The 19,533-nt window shown below is 51.4% G+C and overlaps 1 protein-coding gene across 1 annotated transcript in view; it reads right to left on the bottom strand.

Moving 5' to 3' along the window:
• dnaaf9 (dynein axonemal assembly factor 9) overlaps window positions 1-5,983 on the bottom strand; it is an 82,505-nt gene extending 76,522 nt beyond the window's left edge. The window contains exon 1 of the mRNA XM_007907964.2: window positions 5,856-5,983. Within this exon, the coding sequence (XP_007906155.2) occupies window positions 5,856-5,932 (77 nt within the window). The 5' untranslated portion in view covers window positions 5,933-5,983. The remainder of the gene's footprint in view (window positions 1-5,855) is intronic.
• Between the last annotated feature and the right edge of the window lie 13,550 nt (window positions 5,984-19,533).

Raw genomic sequence — 19,533 nt, 5'->3', positions numbered from 1 at the left:
CAATCTAGCTCTGGAGAGCTGGGGGCCAGGGACCAGGTAGACAAGAGGTTCAGAGGAGGAGACTGGGGTCTGGAGGAGGAGGAGACGGGGATCTGGAGAAGGAGGAGGAGAAGGGGGTCTGAAGGAGGAGGAGACGGGGGTCTGGAGGAGGAGAAGACGGAGGTCTGAAGGAGGAGGAGACGGAGGTCTGAAGGAGGAGGAGACGGAGGTCTGAAGGAGGAGGAGACGGAGGTCTGAAGGAGGAGGAGACGGAGGTCTGAAGGAGGAGGAGACGGAGGTCTGAAGGAGGAGGAGACGGAGGTCTGAAGGAGGAGGAGGAGAGACAGGGGTCTGGAGGAAGAGGAGGAGGAGACGGGGATCTGGAGGAAGAGGAGGAGGAGACGGGGGTCTGGAGGAAGAGGAGGAGGAGACGGGGGTCTGGAGGAAGAGGAGGAGGAGACGGGGGTCTGGAGGAGGAGGAGGAGGAGGAGACGAGGGTCTGGAGGAAGAGGAGGAGGAGACGGGGGTCCGGAGGAAGAGGAGGAGGAGACGGGGGTCCGGAGGAAGAGGAGGAGGAGACGGGGGTCCGGAGGAAGAGGAGGAGGAGACGGGGGTCCGGAGGAGGAGGAGGAGGAGGAGACGGGAGTCTGGAGGAGGGGGAGGAGGAGACGGGGGTCTGGAGGAGCAGGAGGAGGAGACGGGGGTCTGGAGGAGCAGGAGGAGGAGACGGGGGTCTGGAGGAGCAGGAGGAGGAGACGGGGGTGAGGAGGCGGAGACGGGGGTCTGAAGGAAGAGGAGGAGGAGACGGGGGTCTGAAGGAAGAGGAGGAGACGGGGGTCTGGAGGAGGAGGAGATGGGGGTCTGGAGGAGGAGGAGATGGGGGTCTGGAGGAAGAGGAGGAGACGGGGGTCTGGAGGAGGAGGAGGAGATGTGGGGTGAGGAGGAGACGGGGTCTGGAGGAGGAAGAGATGGGGGTCTGAAGGAAGAGGAGGAGACGGGGGTCTGAAGGAAGAGGAGGAGACGGGGGTCTGAAGGAAGAGGAGGAGACGGGGGTCTGGAGGAGGAGGAGGAAACGGGAGTCTGGGAGGAGGAGAGACGGGGGTCTGGAGGAGGAGGAGGAAACGGGAGTCTGGAGGAGAGACGGGGTCTGGAGGAGGGGGAGGAGGAGACGGGGGTCTGGAGGAGCAGGAGGAGGAGACGGGGTCTGGAGGAGCAGGAGGAGGAGACGGGGGTCTGGAGGAGCAGGAGGAGGAGACGGGGGTGAGGAGGAGGAGACGGGGGTCTGAAGGAAGAGGAGGAGGAGACGGAGGTCTGAAGGAAGACGAGGAGGAGACGGGGGTCTGGAGGAGGAGGAGACGGGGGTCCAAAGGATTAGGAGGAGGAGACGGGGGTCTGGAGGAGGAGGAGACGGGGGTCTGGAGGAGGAGGAAACGGGAGTCTGGAGGAGGAGGAGACGGGGGTCTGAAGGAGGAGGAGACGGAGGTCTGAAGGAGGAGGAGACGGAGGTCTGAAGGAGGAGGAGACGGAGGTCTGAAGGAGGAGGAGACGGAGGTCTGAAGGAGGAGGAGACGGAGGTCTGAAGGAGGAGGAGGAGAGACAGGGGTCTGGAGGAAGAGGAGGAGGAGACGGGGATCTGGAGGAAGAGGAGGAGGAGACGGGGGTCTGGAGGAAGAGGAGGAGGAGACGGGGGTCTGGAGGAAGAGGAGGAGGAGACGGGGTCTGGAGGAGGAGGAGGAGGAGGAGACGAGGGTCTGGAGGAAGAGGAGGAGGAGACGGGGGTCCGGAGGAAGAGGAGGGAGGAGACGGGGGTCCGGAGGAAGAGAGAGGAGGAGACGGGGGTCCGGAGGAAGAGGAGGAGGAGACGGGGGTCCGGAGGAAGAGGAGGAGGAGACGGGGGTCCGGAGGAAGAGGAGGAGGAGACGGGGGTCCGGAGGAAGAGGAGGAGGAGACGGGGGTCTGGAGGAGGAGGAGGAGGAGACGGGAGTCTGGAGGAGGGGGAGGAGGAGACGGGGGTCTGGAGGAGCAGGAGGAGGAGACGGGGGTCTGGGGAGCAGGAGGAGAGACGGGGGTCTGGAGGAGCAGGAGGAGGAGACGGGGGTGAGGAGGCGGAGACGGGGGTCTGAAGGAAGAGGAGGAGGAGACGGGGGTCTGAAGGAAGAGGAGGAGACGGGGGTCTGGAGGAGGAGGAGATGGGGGTCTGGAGGAGGAGGAGATGGGGGTCTGGAGGAAGAGGAGGAGACGGGGGTCTGGAGGAGGAGGAGGAGATGTGGGGTGAGGAGGAGACGGGGTCTGGAGGAGGAAGAGATGGGGTCTGAAGGAAGAGGAGGAGACGGGGGTCTGAAGGAAGAGGAGGAGACGGGGGTCTGAAGGAAGAGGAGGAGACGGGGGTCTGGAGGAGGAGGAGGAAACGGGAGTCTGGAGGAGAGACGGGGGTCTGGAGGAGGGGGAGGAGGAGACGGGGGTCTGGAGGAGCAGGAGGAGGAGACGGGGTCTGGAGGAGCAGGAGGAGGAGACGGGGGTCTGGAGGAGCAGGAGGAGGAGACGGGGGTCTGGAGGAGCAGGAGGAGGAGACGGGGTGAGGAGGAGGAGACGGGGGTCTGAAGGAAGAGGAGGAGGAGACGGAGGTCTGAAGGAAGACGAGGAGGAGACGGGGGTCTGGAGGAGGAGGAGACGGGGGTCCAAAGGATTAGGAGGAGGAGACGGGGGTCTGGAGGAGGGGAGAGGGGGTTGGAGGAGGAGGAACGGGAGGGGAGGAGGAGAGGGGGTCTGGAGAGGAGACGGGGCTGGAGGAGGAGACGGGTTGGGGAGGGGGGACGGGGGTCGGAGGAGGGGGGGGGGTCTGGGGAGGGGGACGGGGGTCGGAGGGGGGGAGGAGGAGGGGGTCTGGAGAGGGGAGGAGGAGACGGGGGTCTGGAGGAGGAGGAGGAGGAGACGGGGGTCTGGAGGAGGAGGAGGAGACGGGGTCTGGAGGAGGAGGAGACGGGGGTCTGGGAGGAGGAGGAGACGGGGTCTGGAGGGGAGGAGGAGAGGGGTCTGAGGAGGAGGAGGAGACGGGGGTCTGGAGGAGGAGGAGGAGACGGGGGTCTGGAGGAGGAGGAGACGGGGGTCTGGAGGAGGAGGAGGAGACGGGGTCTGGGAGGAGAGGAGGAACGGGGGTCTGGAGAGGAGAGGAGGAGACGGGGGTCTGGAGGAGGAGAGAGGACGGGGGTCTGAGAGGGGAGGCGGAGAGGGGGTCTGGAAGGAGGGGAGGAGACGGGGGTCTGGAGGAGGAGGAGGAGGAGCGGGGGTCTGGAGGAGGAGGAGGAGGGAGGAGACGGGGTCTGGAGGGAGAGGAGGAGGAGACGGGGGTCTGGAGGAGGAGGAGGAGGAGACGGGGGTCTGGAGGAGGAGGAGGGGAGACGGGGGTCTGGAGGAGGAGGAGGGAGTGGGGGTCAGGGAGGAGGAGACGGGGGTCTGGAGGAGGAGGAGGAGACGGGGGTCTGGAGGGAGGAGGAGGAGACGGGGGTCTGGGGAGGAGGAGGAGACGGGGGTCTGGAGGAGGAGGAGGAGACGGGGGTCTGGAGGAGGAGGAGGAGACGGGGTCTGGGAGGAGAGGAGGGAGAGGAGGAGGAGACGGGGGTCTGGAGGAGGAGGAGGAGACGGGTCTGGAGGAGGAGGAGGAGACGGGGGTCTGGAGGAGGAAGAGGAGGCGGAGACGGGGGTCTGGAGGAGGAAGGGGGTCTGGAGGGAGACGGGGGTCTGGAGGAGGAGGGAGACGGGGTCTGGAGGAGGAGACGGGGGTCTGGAGGAGGAGACGGGGGTCTGGAGGAGGAGACGGGGTCTGGAGGAGGAGACGGGGGTCTGGAGGAGGAGACGGGGGTCTGGAGGGGAGACGGGGGTCTGGAGGAGGAGACGGGGGTCTGGAGGAGGAGACGGGGGTCTGGAGGAGGAGACGGGGGTCTGGAGGAGGAGACGGGGGTCTGGAGGAGGAGACGGGGGTCTGGAGGAGGAGACGGGGGTCTGGAGGAGGAGACGGGGGTCTGGAGGAGGAGACGGGGGTCTGGAGGAGGAGACGGGGGTCTGGAGGAGGAGACGGGGGTCTGGAGGAGGAGACGGGGGTCTGGAGGAGGAGACGGGGGTCTGGAGGAGGAGACGGGGTCTGGAGGAGGAGACGGGGGTCTGGAGGAGGAGACGGGCGTCTGGAGGAGGAGACGGGCGTCTGGAGGAGGAGACGGGCGTCTGGAGGAGGAGACGGGCGTCTGGAGGAGGAGACGGGCGTCTGGAGGAGGAGACGGGCGTCTGGAGGAGGAGACGGGCGTCTGGAGGAGGAGACGGGCGTCTGGAGGAGGAGACGGGGGTCTGGAGGAGGAGACGGGGGTCTGGAGGAGGAGACGGGGGTCTGGAGGAGGAGACGGGGGTCTGGAGGAGGAGACGGGGGTCTGGAGGAGGAGACGGGGGTCTGGAGGAGGAGACGGGGGTCTGGAGGAGGAGACGGGGGTCTGGAGGAGGAGACGGGGGTCTGGAGGAGGAGACGGGGGTCTGGAGGAGGAGACGGGGGTCTGGAGGAGGAGACGGGGGTCTGGAGGAGGAGACGGGGGTCTGGAGGAGGAGACGGGGGTCTGGAGGAGGAGACGGGGGTCTGGAGGAGGAGACGGGGGTCTGGAGGAGGAGACGGGGTCTGGAGGAGGAGACGGGGGTCTGGAGGAGGAGGAGGAGACGGGGGTCTGGAGGAGGAGACGGGGTCTGGAGGAGGAGGAGACGGGGGTCTGGAGGAGGAGGAGGAGACGGGGGTCTGGAGGAGGAGGAGGAGACGGGGGTCTGGAGGAGGAGGAGGAGACGGGGGTCTGGAGGAGGAGGAGGAGACGGGGGTCTGGAGGAGGAGGAGGAGACGGGGTCTGGAGGAGGAGGAGGAGACGGGGGTCTGGAGGAGGGGGAGGAGGAGACGGGGGTCTGGAGGAGGAGGAGGAGGAGACGGGGGTCTGGAGGAGGAGGAGGAGACGGGGGTCTGGAGGAGGAGGAGGAGACGGGGGTCTGGAGGAGACGGGGGTCTGGAGGAGACTGGGGTCTGGAGGAGGAGGAGGAGACGGGGGTCTGGAGGAGGAGGAGGAGACGGGGGTCTGGAGGAGACGGGGGTCTGGAGGAGGAGACGGGGGTCTGGAGGAGGAGGAGGAGACGGGGGTCTGGAGGAGGAGGAGGAGACGGGGGTCTGGAGGAGGAGGAGGAGACGGGGGTCTGGAGGAGGAGGAGACGGGGGTCTGGAGGAGGAGGAGGAGACGGGGGTCTGGAGGAGGAGGAGGAGACGGGGCCTGTGTCGGACCTGAGCCGAGTAGGGCCGGGGCACTGGGGCTGGGGCTGGGGGCGGGCGGGCTGGGCTGGGGGCCCGGCCTGGGCGGGCGGGCGGGTTGGGCTGGTGGGTGGGGTCGGGCGGGTTGGGCTGGGGGTGGGGTCGGGCGGGTTGGGCTGGGGCTGGGGGGCGGGCGGGCGGGTTGGGCTGGGGGCGGGCTGGGCTGGTGGTGGGTGGGGCGGGCGGGTTGGGCTGGGGGCCTGGGCTGGGAGCGGGTTGGGCTGGGCTGGGGGCGGGCGGGTTGGGCTGGGGGCGGGCTGGGCTGGTGGGTGGGTGGGGGGCGGGCGGGTTGGGCTGGGGGCCTGGGCTGGGAGCGGGTTGGGCTGGGGCTGGGGGGCGGGCGGGTTGGGCTGGGGCCTGGGCTGGGAGCGGGCGGGCTGGGCTGTGGGTGGGTGGGGGCGGGCGGGTTGGGCTGGGGCCTGGGCTGGGGGCCTGGGCTGGGGGCCTGGGCTGGGGGCGGGCGGGTTGGGCTGGTGAGTGGGGGGCGGGCGGGTTGGGCTGGTGAGTGGGGGGGCGGGTTGGGCTGGTGGGTGGGGGGCGGGCGGGCGCTGACCTGACCGCCGCGCTGAAGGTTTGGTGTCGGGGCCTCCTCGCTGCCGCCGCCATCGTTGTGTGGAGAGACGACAACATTCGGCCCCGGGAACAGCCACAGCAGCTCCGGTCACCGACACCGACCGACACACAGACAGACAGACACACAGCGGCTGAGGGAGGGGGGAGGGAGGGGGGAGGCACCGCCCGCGGCTCGCGACTGAAAAACCCGTTGGTAACCCAATCACGAGCCCAATGCCACACGTCACTCGGGACGCGTCACAGTGCAGACCCGACCTCCCAACACCGCGGAGCGCCGCCTCGCGCAGCGGCACCGGCGGGTGATTCACCTCCACGTCATCACAACTCTGCGCGACAAGAGCTGGAGACCAGGTTTGCAGCTTCAACACATTCGTTTAACTTAGTAATCACTGCCCTCACTACAGCCTATAGTTATAGTCAACAGCAATCACTGCCACTCACTACAGCCTATAGTTATAGTCAACAGTAATCACTGCCACTCACTATAGCTGTAGTTATAGTCAACAGAAATCACTGCCACTCACTATAGCTATAGTTATAGTCAACAGTAATCACTGCCACTCACTATAGCCTATAGTTATAGTCAACAGCAATCACTGCCACTCACTATAGCCTATAGTTATAGTCAACAACAATCACTGCCAGTCAATATAGCCTATAGTTCTAGACAACAGTAATTACTGCCAGTCACTATAGCCTATGGGTTATAGTCAACAGTAATCACTGCCAGTCACTATAGCCTATGGGTTATAGTCAACAGCAATTACTGCCAGTCACTATAGCTGTAGTTAGTCAACAGTAATCACTGCCAGTCACTATAGCTGTTGTTGCAGTCAACAGTAATCACTGCCAGTCACTATAGCTGTAGTTATAGTCAACAGCAATTACTGCCAGTCACTATAGCTGTAGTTATAGTCAACAGTAATCACTGCCAGTCACTATAGCTGTAGTTACAGTCAACAGTAATCACTGCCAGTCACTATAGCTGTAGTTATAGTCAACAGCAATTACTGCCAGTCACTATAGCTGTAGTTATAGTCAACAGTAATCACTGCCAGTCACTATAGCTGTAGTTACAGTCAACGGTAATCACTGCCAGTCACTATAGCTGTAGTTATAGTCAACAGTAATCACTGCCAGTCACCATAGCCTATAGTTATAGTCAACAGCAATCACTGCCAGTCACTATAGCCTATGGGTTATCGTCAACAGTAATCACTGACAGTCACTATAGCTGAAGTTACAGTCAACGATAATCACTGCCAGTCACTATAGCTGTAGTTATAGTCAACAGCAATCACTGCCAGTCATTGTAGCCTATGGGTTATAGTCAACAGTAATCACTGCCAGTCACTGTAATATGTAGTTATAGACAACAGTAATCAGTGCCAGTCCTTATAGCTTGTAGTTATCGTCAACAGTAATCGCTGCCAGTGACTGTAGCCTGTAGTTACAGTCAACAGAAATCATTGCTAGTCACTATAGCCTATGGGTTATAGTTGTTGGGATATAGGGATTTCCCTATAATCATTTAGAATAGAACAAGATTTTTATATCCATTCTTTTAAGATATGTTTAATCAATTGTATTAACAGGTCAAAATGGCCACCAAATTAGCTTTCTTGCTAACGGAATGTGGCACAGGCTGGAAACACGGTACCTGTTATCTCTCTCCAGATGCACATCGTTAAGTGTTATTGTAACCTTGGGTACCAACTAGAAATGGAGAGAAAAGGCTCTGAAAAACATCATGTGCTAGGCCAAGGAAGATTAGAAATAGACTTCCCAATAGGCCAGTCCCGAATTAACATCATTATAAACAAGACAATGGAGACTCACCTTATCAACACCGGTCAGGCTGGCACCAGGCCTGTGATTGATTAGGATGAGTACGCGCAGGACAAGTTGTGAGAGGGAAGAAGGTACCTGGCAAGAGTCCAGAAAGGGGTATAATTAGTGAAGAGAGAGAGAGAAGTCAGTTAGTCCCGGCTGGCAAGAGGGGAGCGAGGAAATTACACCAGCGAAACCAGGGCAAGCACGTGACAACAGCCAAGAAATTTCTCTTCCACTTTTGTTCTATGTGGATTAACCGGTAGTATGCTCTTCTTTACACACTATTAAGCTCACTGTCTTATAATAAAAGAATTATTGCACCATCTTGGATTGTCGGGTCATATTTTGAACTCTAGGGATCGGAAATCCCAACATAGTCAACAGTAATCACTGCCACTCACTATCGTATGTAGTTATGGTCAACAGCAATCACTGCTGGTCACTATAACCTGTGGGTTATACTCAACACTAATCACTGCCAGTCACTATAGCCTTTGGGCTATAGTCAATAGTAATCACTACCAGTCACTGTAGCCTATAGTTATAGTCAATCCGTCAGACATCGAGTTCTGTATAAGAGCTCATTTTCTTCAGTTGAATGCAAACAAGACCGAGACTCTCCTGATTGGCTCCTGTTATCTCCTCCTCATCTCAGGTGCTGACAGCATCACCATCTATGGTTGCAAATTCCACCTTACTAAGCCAGTCCGGAACCTTGGGGTCTTGTTTGACTATCCTTTCTGACCCCCACATCTGCACCATGACGCGCTCTTGTCTTCCACCACCTCTGCAAAATCCCCCGTCTCTACCGCTGTCTCACTCCACAGGCGCTGAAACCCTCATACACACATTTATAACATCCAGGCTTGACTATGCAAACTCCTTGCTTGTCCCCCCATTCATAGCCTGCAGATCATCCAGAACTCTGCGCCTGTGTCCTCTCCTGCACTAGGCTCTGCGACCCTATCACCCCCATCCTCACCTGACTCCACTGGCATCCCATCACACGGAGGATACAGTTCAAGCTCCTGGTCCTCACCTTTAAAGCCCTCCATGGTCCAACACCTTCGGACGTCCTCCCGACGTGAAAGGCACTTTACAAATGTAATTTTGTTGTTGTTGTCAATAGTAATCACTGACAGTCACCATAACCTATGGTTATAATCAATAGCAATCACTGCCAGTCATTGTAGCCTGTAGTTATAGTCAATACTACAGTTATAGTCAATCCGTCAGACATCAAGTCCTGTATAAGAGCTTATTTTCTTCAGTTGAATGTCAACAAGACCGAGACTCTCCTGATTGGCTCCAGTCATCGCCTCCTCACCTCAGGTGCTGACAGTCACTATAACCAGTAGTTACAGTCAACATGAATCACTGTAACACAAGGCAAAATACTACAAATGCTAGAAATCTGAAATAAAAACATAAGTCACTTCAATGACCTTTTGTCGGTGTTCTGATGGTTAAGCTTGTCATTCTTTCGTTAGAGTTCTGACAAAAAGTCGTCAACCTAAAATGTTTACTCACTTTCTGCTCCATTGATGCTGCCTGACAGGGAATTCCTGTTTCCAGCAATTTCTGTTTTTATTTTACAGTAACACAAGTTATGGTTAGATCAACTTCACACACCAATACTCAACAGAAATCACTTGTGATTATAAAACAAAACACAAAATACTGCAGATGCTGGAAATCTGAAAACAAAAACAGAAGTCGCTGGGAACACTCAGCAGGTCAGGCAGCATCTATGGAGAAAGGAAAGTGAGTCAACGTTTTGGGTCCACGACCCTTTGTCAGAACTTGTGATTATAGTTGGAGTCCTGTAGCTCAGTGATTAGAGCACTCGCCTGGCAAGTTTCCTTGCTCCATACACCTGGTCATAATCCCTCAAGAAAAAAAAATTATAATTTGGTCACTCATTCCACGACTGTTTGTGGGACACTGCTGTGCGCAATTGGCTGCCGCGTTTCGCCCACAAATTATAAAACCAATTCACTTTACAGCATATTCTGTGAAGCACTTTGAGACGTCTAGAAGACGTGAAAAGCGCTGTATCAAATGCAAAGATTACTATTATTATAGTCATCTTCACACCAACACTCATACATAGTATTATTATATTTTGTGACTATAACTACAGCAAATTTGTGTAAGTGTCAAATATTATACTCTCCATGGTAAATGGTCATTGACCATAGACTAGCTCACAAAGCATGATGGCCTGGTTTGTTATCCAGACAATGAGAAAGATAACCAGAAGGAGGAAGTCCATTATGTTATAATCATAAGAGCAAGAGAGTGACAATGGTAGCTGCTAGGAAGTAGAAAAACAACTCTTTGTAATTGAAGAGGATTTGAAACCAACTCGTTATATGGAAAAATTCACGAGGTAAACAGGAGATAATGAAAGATAATAAAAAGACAATGTCTGTTGAGGAGATGAGGAGAGCTATGGACTAAACTGTGGACTAACAGTCTGGTAACAGAACTGCAATCAACTTCAAGGAGACAGTCTCTTCAAACCTCCCAGGGTGCGCTCCTGATCATTCCAACCTTGGATTTGAGGTTAAAAGCACCTCTGATGAGGAAAAAATAATCCTACAGATGTTGGCACCTGAACAGGCTTGCTGCTTGAAAAGTAAAGCATAAAAAGGCAATATGGTTGCTGGCCTCGCAAATGAAACAGGAATATGATTTAGAAAAAATGGGGCCGTTAAATACGAAGGGTATTCTAAATGGAGATAAACCTGGGCATCAGAGGAGAAAAACAGAGCTCTTGAAATAAGACAGGAGAGTTAGAATCAATGTTAAAACAGGTTACAAAAGGACTGAGCGAATGCAGCTTCAAGAGAGAAATGTAGAATATTATCAGTCGCAGGTGAGAGAATTAAGGTGGACAGCAGAAAGTCCAGAAGTAGAGAAGAGGAAGCTCGAACAGCATTGCAAACACTTGACAAGGAAGAATGGAGATTTAAAAAGCTACATTTAAAGCACAGGCAGCTAAGGTAAGCGAATATATTATCACAACATAAACAGCGTGATGCGGCATCACATATTCAGTGTGAGCAATAGATAGCGAAATTGGAAAAGCAAGTTAAGTGTAACAGAGGGATCATGTGTATAATGAGACATTGTATAGCACCTGTGAAAGGCGCTATACAAATGTAATTTGTTGCTGTTGAGAGAAGAGAAGGACGATGCAGAAATAGATTTCGGATAATCTACATAGAGAAGCGGCAGAGAATCACACAGACCCTGGTCCAGGGGAGATATGCCCCATGATTCAGGTCAAATTTGCAACAGTACCTCCTACCATAGCACAAATACTGCCGAATCCCCAAGCCAGACCCACGCTCGCCCTGAAATCCCAATTCGTGGTTCCCTATATTGTGGAGTCCTGTAGCTCAGTGCTTAGAGCACTCGCTTTGCAAGCGAGAGACCTGGGTTCGATTCCCAGCAGGGTGAAACCTTGGGAAAGTTTCCTTACTCCACACGCCTGATAATAATCCCTCNAAAAAAAACAATAATATATTAGTCATTTCAACCCACGACTGTTTGTGGGACGCTGCTGTGCACAATTGGCTGCCTCATTTCGCCCACAAATATACGGTCAATTCACTTCACAGTCTATTCTGTGAAGCGCTTTGAGATGTCTAGAAGACGTGAAAAGTGGTATATCAAATGCAATGATTATTATTTTTATTATGGGGCAACAGATCCAGGAAATGGCGTCAAAATTACCCAAATTTAAGGGAACCAGAGATTCATTCAAGCATTTGGCAGAGATATCTCAAGTGGCCATCATGAACGGCCTCAGTGATGCAAAGCATGTGCAGCTGGCACTGTAGACATTAGGCGCCGATATTTACGGGTCCCCCTCCCGTTAGGAAAATGGGACGGGAAACCTTACAGGAGTTGACAGATGAGGTTATGAAGATTACAGGGTACTCATGAGGGGTTCCAACAGATATGATAAGGAGTTGTAGGCAGGAAGGAGGTGAGAGCCCTCATGTTTTCATTGCTAGATTGTGGCAACACCAAAGCAGGCCATTTGGCCCAACTAGTCTGCCACTGAATGGTTCTCCTGCACACAAGCCCCAACCCCTTCTATTCACCTCTCTCTTGTGTACGCATCAAGTCTCAAAGCACTTCACAGGATACAATGTAAAATGCATTGACTAGATGGGTGAAATTGAGCAGCCAGTTTGCACACAGCAGTGTCCCACAAACAGTCATGGAGGGAGTGACCGATTTTATTTGGGGGATTGTTGGCCAGGACACCGGGAGAGAGAAACTCCCTTCTCTTCACGAATAACCCCATGGGATCTTTAACGTCCACCTAAACAAGCAGGAGGACTTTGGTTTAGCATTTCATCCAAAGGACGGCACCTCCGACAATATAACACCCCCCAGCACTGCATTGCATTGTCAGCAACATATGATTCCAAGTCATGAGGTGGGACTTGAACCCACAACCTTCTGACTCGGAGGTGAGAGCTCTACCACTCTACCAGGCTGACACACACTGAAAGGCACTGTATGATTGCAATTAGTTATTGTTTGTCAAATGCTTTGAGACATTGAAAGGCGCAGTATAAATGCAAGGTTTTATTGTTTGTCCAAGTGTTTTGTCAAATTGAAAGGCGCTGTATGAATGCAAGTTGTATTGTTGATTAGTTGCCTCCCTACCCTAGGGAGACTTAAACTTGGAGTCAACTGTGTCAGCCTGGCTCAATCGTAGCACTCTTGCTCCTAAGGGACTTGGAATTACAAACTCTAATGCAGTACTGGGGGAAGGTGTTGCAATATTGGAGGTGCTGTCCTTTGGATGAGACTTTAAATGAGGTCCCGTCTGCAAGTTCAGGTGGATGTTAAAGATCCCCTGACATTATTTGAAAATATAAAGGAGTTTCTCTCGGTGGTTTCACTTCATGGCTGTTAGTGAGACATTGCTGTGTGTAACCTGGAATGCTGTGTTCACTCACAAAACACACAGTAGATCCTGTGAAGTGCTTTGGGATATCCTCCTGTTTTGAAATGCACTATTATTATTATTATAAACAACATCACCTTGCAGTTATATAGCGCCCTTCATACAGGGCAGTGTCTCGGAGCGCTTAACAGTTCTAACGCCAGAGCCTGACGCTGAGCTGGGGGAGGGAGGAAGTGACAGTAATCACGGTCGAAAAGGAAGATCTTCAGTTGTGATCTAAAAGGGGGGAAGGAGGGGGATTGAGGGAGAGTTCGAAATAAATGCAGGTTGTTGTTATTCTTTTTGTTGTAAACTGACATGTGAGTTCCGGTATGACACTCATAAGGCTTGTTTTCAAATACTGTAACAAGTGTTGTGGAGCTTAGCATTATTGTGAGATATCCTAGGTTTTTGAAGGATTGTACCTAAGTTGTTTTGAATGCTAACATTTCTGTTTGCTATTCCCAGTATGCAAGTGTTGACATTAAAACGCACTTATGTACTGCACAGGGTAAACACATAAGGGAAAGCAATTTAATCGCAGAGTTTTAGGAAAATAGAAACAGGAGCAGGCCATTCAGCCCCTTATGCCCCATCACTCTGTAAGATCATGGCTGATCTGTACCTTAACTCCAATTGCACGCCCTTGTTCCATAGCTATTGATACACTTAACTAACAGAGCTTCAAAACTACAATAACAACTTAAAAATAATAAGTCATCGAAACATCTTAAAGCTTTTCAAAGGATTTACTGAAAAGTGGCTGTGTATTTTGCAGATAATCATAGCAGTCAGTTGCGCACAGCAGTGTCTCACAAATAGCCAATTTTATGTAGCCCACTTATTTGGGGAATTGTCAGGCATGACACTGGGAGAAACTCCTTTCTCTCTTTGGATCGTGCCACGCAATCTTTAATGTCCATCTGGAAAGGCAAACTGGATCCTGACATGGAGGTTGTCAACCTTCTGACTCAGAGGCAAGAGTGCTAGCAATTGAGTCAGGTTGATTATATTTACCAGGCTTGCCCCATGTCGGGACTTTGAGCTCACAGAACTGACAGTGCTGAGAGGTGGGGGCAGAGAGAGTGTGACAATGTTGGATGTGCCACCCTTCGAGTACTATATAATTTACATTTATATATCACCTTTCACTTCGGGAGATGTCTCAAAGCTTCTTGACAATGCCGGCTGGGCATCTGAGCTGGAACTGGAAACCAAGGGAAGTGGGGAGGGGAAAGATAGAGGTCCCATCTGTGTGTCTGTTCAGGTGGATATTAAAGATCCTTTGGCGCTAGTTGAAAAGGGCTGATAATCCGACAGATAAAATTGTTCATTCTCTTCACGGCTGTTTGTGGGCCATTGCTGAGCACAAATTGGCTGCCACGTTGGCCTATATTGCAAAATACACAAGTTCTTTGCAGTGAAATCCTGTGAAGTGCTCTAAGATGTCCTCCCGAAGTGAAAGGCGCTTTATCAAATGCAACTACAGAAAGAAAGATGTTAACTGTATTCCTATTAAGCTGGGGAAAAATGGGATTTTGTTTTCCCCTGTCCTCCACACTCTCACTTGACTCCTGTTCAGTAACATCAACAAATACGTGTTGGAAACTGTGATCTAAACAGCTGTGGGAGTTTTTGGCAGTCTTTGACATTCTTTGGCTAAACTGAGACCAGTGAAATCATTACTTGTTGCATCTGTCTGTATAAAAAGAGAAGGAGTCTGGGAGGAGATCTTTCTGTTCAAACAATCCCCCAATTTCTACCTGTATTGTTTAATGCTAATGCACTCACAGTAATGATAGGAACAAGGAATAAAAGTTAGCATGGTTCAGAATAATAATAATAATAATCCTCGCATTTGCACCTTTCATGTTGGGAAGACATCTCAAACCACTTCATAGGGATATAGTGTTGTGGAAGTGTTGTGACTGTACATTTTGTAGGAGTCTATAGTATTGTCTGTCTGTACAAGTTGATATTAAGTACGTAAACAACAAGAGAGAGCATGACAAAAAAAAAGCGAAGAGGTCAGGAAATAGTAAAAAAAACAATTAGGAAGGCAAAGAGGAATTATGAAATTAAATTATCAAGGAATATAAAAAGAAATAGTAAAATATTCTAAGACATATAAATAACAAAAGAAAAATCCAAATAGGAATAGGGCCACTAAGGGATAGACAAGATAAGCTTACAGGCTGCGACAGCGAAATGGCAGAAATATTAAGTAATTACTTTGCCTCAGTATTCACCAGGGAGACGGATCAGGTGGACATGACTGTAGAAGACGAGATCGAAAATAATATAAATACATTTAAGATACAAAGAGGAGACATAATTGAAAAACTAACAAAACTCAGAGAGGATAGAACCTCTCTGGTCCAGATGGATTGCATCTGCGTATATTATTATTATTATTTATTAAATATAATAACTTTTTTCAAAAAGTGAGATGATAATAATAATATATTAATAATAATAATATATAAAAAGAATCGATGGAAGAGATAGCAGAGGGACCATTACATATATATAATAACTCATTAGAAAAGGGAGTAGTGCCAGAGGACTGGAGGATAGCTGATATTATACTTACATTTAAAAAGGGAGATAGAACAAGTCCAAGGAACTACAGACCTAGCAGCTTAACATCAGTGGTAGTAAACATAATGGAATCCTTACTGAAGGAGGTAATAAAAAAAAGCTAGAAATGGAGAACGTAATAAAGAATAGTCAGCATGGATTTCAACAAGGAAGGTCATGCTTGACTAACCTCATTGATTTCTTTGAAGGGGTAACAGAAAGAGTAGACAAGGGGAATGCTGTAGATGTAATTTTTTAGATTTCCAGAAGGTGTTTGATAAGGTACCACATAATAGACTAATGAATAAGGTCAGAGTATGTGGAATCAGGAGAAAAATAGCAGAATGGATAGCAAGCTGGCTGCAAAACAAAAAACAGAGAGTAGGGGTAAATGGTAACTACTCAGACTGGCAGAGGGTGAGCAGTGGTGTTCCACAAGGAATGGTATTGGGACTACTGTTGTTCAAAATATACATTAATGATTTGGACTTGGGAATCAGCAGCACAAATTCAAAATTTGCAGACGACACCAAATTGAGGGAAGTAGTTAATACAGAGGAGGATTGCAACAAATTACAGCAAGACATTAATAAACTTGCTGAGTGGGCATTTAAATGGCAAATGCATTTCAATATAGAAAAGTGTGAGGTGGTACATTTTGGTAGAAAGAATAAGGAAGTCACATACACCCTGGAAAATAAAAACCTAAATGGTAAAGGAGCAAAGGGATCCAGGGATACACATAAATTCACTAAAAGTAGCAACGCAGGTTAATAAGGCCATAAAAAAGGTAAACCAAGCATTGGGGTTCACTTCTAGAGGGATAGGATAGAAATGAAAAGCAGGGAAGTTATGGTAAACTTCTATCGAACCTTGGTTAGACCACACTAGAACACTGTGTGCAGTTCTGGTCCCCACATTATAGAAGGGATGTGGAGGCACTGGAGAAGGTGCAAAGGAGATTCACAAGGATCATCCCAGAACTGAGAAATTATACCTATCAGGAAAGGTTAAACAAGCTTGGACTCTTTTCTCTTGAAAAGAGGAGAGTAAGGGATGACCTGATAGAGGTCTTTAAAATGATGAAAGGTTTTGATAGAGTAGACGTAGGGAAGATGTTTTCACTTGTAGAGGAGACCAAAACCAGGGGCTATCAATATAAAATAGTCACAAATAGATCAAATAGGGAAGTTCGAAGAAATTTCTTCACACAGAGAGTAGTGGGAAAGTGGAACTTGCTACCACAAGGAGTTGTTGAGGCAAATAGCATAGATGTATTGAAAGGGAAGCTCGATAGGTACATGAGGGAGAAAGGAATAGAAGGTTATGCTTGAAGGCTTAGTTGAGGAAGGGCAGGAGGAGGCTCATGTGGAGCATAAACACCAGCATAGACCAGTTGGGCTGAATGGCCTGTTTCTGTGCTGTATATTTTAATGTATTTTAATGTAAAGATCTTGTAGTAATATTGAAAAAGAGAAGGGAGTTTCTCCTGGTGACCTGGCCAACAATCCCCCCAATAAAACTGAACATTCACCTCATGGCTATTTGTGGAATGTTGCTATGTGTTGCCACGTTTTCCTACAAAATACACAAGCCAAAGGCCAAGTGGGTAGGGTGGTCCTCGCTTGACAAACAGTGGGAAGGATTGCCAGACAACGATATCAATGACTAGCTACACGGTTTTAGCTGATTAGACTCCAGCAGTTACCACAACGCACACTCTGGGGTCCCCAAGCCTTGGCTATTACCAACCCCTACCTAATACTTTCCGGGATTATGTAAGAAGGATACATCCCTCCAGGGAGAGAATCCACATTCCATTCAAGTAAATAACTTGGGAATTTCCATGTGTCGGTGGGATGCATGGAATTCTCAGTTTGATTTGGATACTCCAGGTGATGAGTTTTCTGCTGTTCTGGATTTTCCATCCTACCCATTAGGGCTTTGGCTCGCAGGGTTAACAGGAGCTGAGTAGGAAGTCCTTGCCCCTAGAGCCAGGGATCTGCCCTTCCAAGTGCTGCTGATGAGCCAGGCCGGCTGAGCTGGCATCAGCAGTACCCTAGAATATTACAGATCCGCCCGGCTCAGGAAATGGACTACTGAGACCTCCACAGAAGATGGACTTGATTCCTACATTCCATTGCCAAACAACAACAATAAAATTACATTTGTAAAGTGCCTTTCACATCTGCAGGATGTCCCAAGGTGCTGGATAGTCAGAGTTTCGGACCCGGGTTGGGATCAGGGAGGGTGGAGGGCAGGGGGGATGCAGGGTGATCAAAAGCACGGTCGAAGAGGAGGGTCTTGAGATGGGTCTTGAAGGAGGCAAGCAAGGGGGTGAGGCATAGGGGCTGCAGGATGGAGTTCCAAAGGGTGGGGGCAGAGTGGCAGAAGGCCTGCCCACCAATAGTGGGGCGAGCGAGGCAGGGGATGTGCAGCAGGCCGGAGCCCACTGAACGGAAAGAATGAGCAGGATGGTAGGGGGTCAGGAGTTTGCAGAGGTAGGGGGGAGCAAGACCATGGAGGGCTTTGAAGGTGAGGACCAGGATCTTGAACTGTATCCTCTGTGTTGATGGGAAGCCAGTGGAGTCAGGCGAGGATGTGGGTGATAGGTTCACAGAGCCTGGTGTGGGAGAGGACGTGGGCTGCAAAGTTCTGGATGATCTGCAGCCTATGGAGGGAGGAGTTGGGGAGGCCGACAAGTAGGGAGTTTGCATAGTCAAGTCTCGCTGTCAAGCCTCCGAAACATCGCTTGACTATGGCACTACCTCACCCCTCACGCGGCTGAAGCTCTGGTCCACGCCTTTATCACCTCAAGGCTGGACTATGGGAACTCTCTCCTCGCCGGCCTTCCCGGCACCTCCCTCCACACTGCAGGTCATTCAGAACTCTGCAGCTCGTGTACTGTCCCGCACCAGACACCGCGACCACATCACTCCCACCCTCGCTCGCCTCCACTGGCTCACCATCCCCCAGAGGATCGAATTCAAGATCCTCATCCTCACCTACACCTTCACGGCCTCGCTCCCTCCTACCTCTCCGACCTACTATCTCCCTACTTACCTGCCTGTACCCTCCGTTCCTCTGGCTCCGGTCTGCTCCACATCCCCCGCCCCAACCGCCCTACCTTCGGTGGCCGGGCCTTCAGCCTCTCAGCCCCGAGGCTCTCGAACTCCATCCCCCAGTGCCTTCGCCGCCTCCTCCCTTTCCTCCTTCAAGGCCGGTCTCAAGACCTTTCTCTTTGACCGTGCCTTCAGCTCCCCTCTCGACTCTCTCCACCATCCTCGCTCCCTCCTTTCCCTCCCCTCACCCTGACCATTTCCCCCTCCTCGCACCCTCCCTTCCCTCCCCTCACCCTGACCATTTCCCCCCTGCTCGGGTCCTGACCCAACTGTCCAGCGCCTTGGGACGTCCTCCCGACGTGAAAGGCGCTCCATAAATGGAATCTTGTTGTTGTTGTTGATGTAATGAAAGCGTGTATTCAGCGGCCTGCGGTGTGAGACAGTAGCGGAGCCGCTCATATCACCTTGGAGCCAATTCAGCTCCAAGGAGACCCAATGAGAATGGGGGTCTAATGCTCTAAACTGTAAAGCATAGACTGTGTATCTCTAGGTGAACACACCTGCAAATTTATAATAATAATCATCCTTGCATTTGATATAGTGCCTTATTACATCTTCGATACATCTCAAAGCGCTTTACAGAGTATACTGTAAAGTGACTTGAGTGTGTATTTTGTGGGTGAAAATGTCTCAAAGTACTTCACAGGATATATTGGAAAGTGTAGTGACTGTATTTTTAGTATTATAGGATTATTATTACTGTTTGTCACCTTGACTGAAACTGTTGCCAGTGTTCGCGGTTGGCCACCAGGGGTCGCTGTTAAACCACAGGCATGTTTTACATCAAAATAATGACTGTTTTGATACAAAAATGAAAAAAGAAAAAAATCAAAGAGTGAAGCAGATATAGCGAAAGAGGTTCAAGGAGGAAACAATTTGGATGTATAACAGCTGACAAAAACATTTACGTTTTTTAAGCATTCCGAAATGCTACCCTGTGTAAAATGTGCTATCTAAACACAAGTTGTTGTATATTTATACAGCACCTTTCACGTCGGGAGTGCTTCACACAGCTGACTGGCACTGAAAGCTGGCGAGGGAGGAGTTGAAAGATGACCAAAAACATGTTCAATGTGATCTTAAGCTTTGGAACACTCTCCCCCAACCCCTCTGCCTTGCTTCCTCCTTCCCCTCTTTTAGATCAAGAC

The sequence above is a fragment of the Callorhinchus milii genome, unplaced genomic scaffold (assembly GCF_018977255.1).
Source record: "Callorhinchus milii isolate IMCB2004 unplaced genomic scaffold, IMCB_Cmil_1.0 Scaffold1, whole genome shotgun sequence".
NCBI lineage: Eukaryota > Metazoa > Chordata > Chondrichthyes > Chimaeriformes > Callorhinchidae > Callorhinchus > Callorhinchus milii.
Note: the sequence above shows the minus strand (reverse complement) of the source record. Positions and strands in the feature narration are given on the sequence as shown.